Source organism: Nicotiana sylvestris, chromosome 10 (assembly GCF_000393655.2).
Source record: "Nicotiana sylvestris chromosome 10, ASM39365v2, whole genome shotgun sequence".
Taxonomy (NCBI): Eukaryota; Viridiplantae; Streptophyta; class Magnoliopsida; order Solanales; family Solanaceae; genus Nicotiana; species Nicotiana sylvestris.
Window position 1 is genome coordinate 87,087,540 of NC_091066.1, and position 1,795 is coordinate 87,089,334.

The following is a 1,795-nucleotide window of genomic DNA, read 5'->3' on the forward strand; positions in this document are numbered from 1 at the left end:
AAACGGGGGAACTCAAAGAATCCCGAGATACACCCAAATACGGAGCAAAATAAGAAGACACATAAGAATAAGTGGAGCCTGGATCGAATAGAATCGATGCATCTCTGTGACAAACTAGTATAATATATGTTATGACAGAATCGGAGGTAACAGCCTCGGTACGGGCAGGAAGGGAATAGTATTTGGCCTGGCCTCCCCCTCTAGGGCGACCTCTACCTCCCTGACCTTCAGCTCTAGCTCGCTGAGTAGGTGGGGTAGCAACTGGAGCTGTAACTATAGCTTGAAAACTCTATAGGGCACGCTGTGGCTGAGAAGTCTATGGAGGTGCACCCCTCCTAATTCTGGGGAAATCCCTCCCCATATGGTCTGCTGGACTGACCACTAAAAGCACCTCGAGCAGGACGTGCACTAGATACTAGAGGTGCATAATAAGGCTCCTAGGGCCTAGGAGCCTTATATACCACTGGCTGCTGGAAGAGCTGAATGAACGGGGCAGCTCATATAACCCCTACCATGACGACCTGCAGCTGGGGCACAGGCACCAGAATAATGGCCTGACTCTTGAGATCTCTTGGCCTTTCTCTCCTCTATCTCCCTAGCATGAATACCCTCAATCCTCCTAGCAATGCGCACCACCTGGTGATAAGAAATATTCATCTCCAACTCACGAGCCATGTTAGACCTGATGTTGGGAATAAGCCCCTCAATAAATCGGCAAACCCTCTCGCGAATAGTAGAAACCAAGTCTGGGACATGTCTAGCCAAGCTAGTGTAATGGACAGCATACTCCGAGACAGTCATAGTACCCTGGCGCAAATGCTCAAACTCTGTGCACCATGCATCCCTAAGTCTTTGAGGAACAAACTCTCTCAGGAACATATATGAAAATTGAGTCCAAGTCAGTGAAGTTGCCTCATCTGGACTGTCTAACTCATAGGTACGCCACCACTCATAGGCGGCTCCTCGAAGCTGGAAGGCAATGAAAGAAACCCTACTCGATCCTGATATACCCATAGTGCGAAGGATACAATGACACTACTCTAGAAATCCCAAGGCATCATCTGATAGTAACCCACTGAATACAGGAGGAACATACTTCTTGAACCTCTCAAGTCTCCGCTGCTCGTCCTCTGAAGCCGCTGCCCTGTCCTCGGGATGACCTGGGACTACAGGCTGTACAAGAATAATCTCTAGGACCTGATAAACATGCACTCGCTGCTCAAGAGGGCCGGCGATGGGAGTCTGTGCTCCTCCCCCGGCCTGAGATGTGGTTGCAGCAAGGGGAAGCAACCCTGCCTAAGCCAAAGTGGTGTACATGCTCATGAACCGCGCAATAGTCTCCTGAAAAGCTGGATTAGTAGTAGCAGTAGGCGTATTAGGTGCCTGGACTCGGGCTGGAACTGCTGGTGGTACCTCGGTGGCAGATCGTGCGGGTGCTCTGGCTGCACCACGTGCACGTCCTTGGCCTCTACCCCGGCCTCGTCCTCTAACGGTTGTAGTAGGGGGCATGGGTGCCTGATTATCTCGGGTAGCACGTGTCCTCACCATCTGTGAGAGAATAAAATATAGAAGTTTAGAATTGTGACATCAAAATATCACATGACAAGGAAATCAAATGAAGTGGAATTTTCCTAATAATTACATAGCCTCTCGCAGATAAGTAACGACGTCTCTGTACCGATCCATGAGACTCTAATAAACTGGCTTGTGATTTATGACACCTATGAACCTAGAGCTCCGATACCAACTTGTCACAACCCCAGTTCACCCTCCGTGAATCATCGTAACGACACCT

The 1,795-nt window shown here is 49.5% G+C and overlaps 1 protein-coding gene across 1 annotated transcript; it reads right to left on the reverse strand.

Annotated features, from left to right (window-relative positions):
- Positions 1-453: 453 nt before the first annotated feature.
- LOC138879641 (uncharacterized) lies at positions 454-1,014 on the reverse strand. The gene has a single exon (XM_070159260.1). It carries the CDS (start codon positions 1,012-1,014, stop codon positions 454-456), a length of 561 nt encoding a protein of 186 aa, XP_070015361.1.
- Positions 1,015-1,795: the final 781 nt, after the last annotated feature.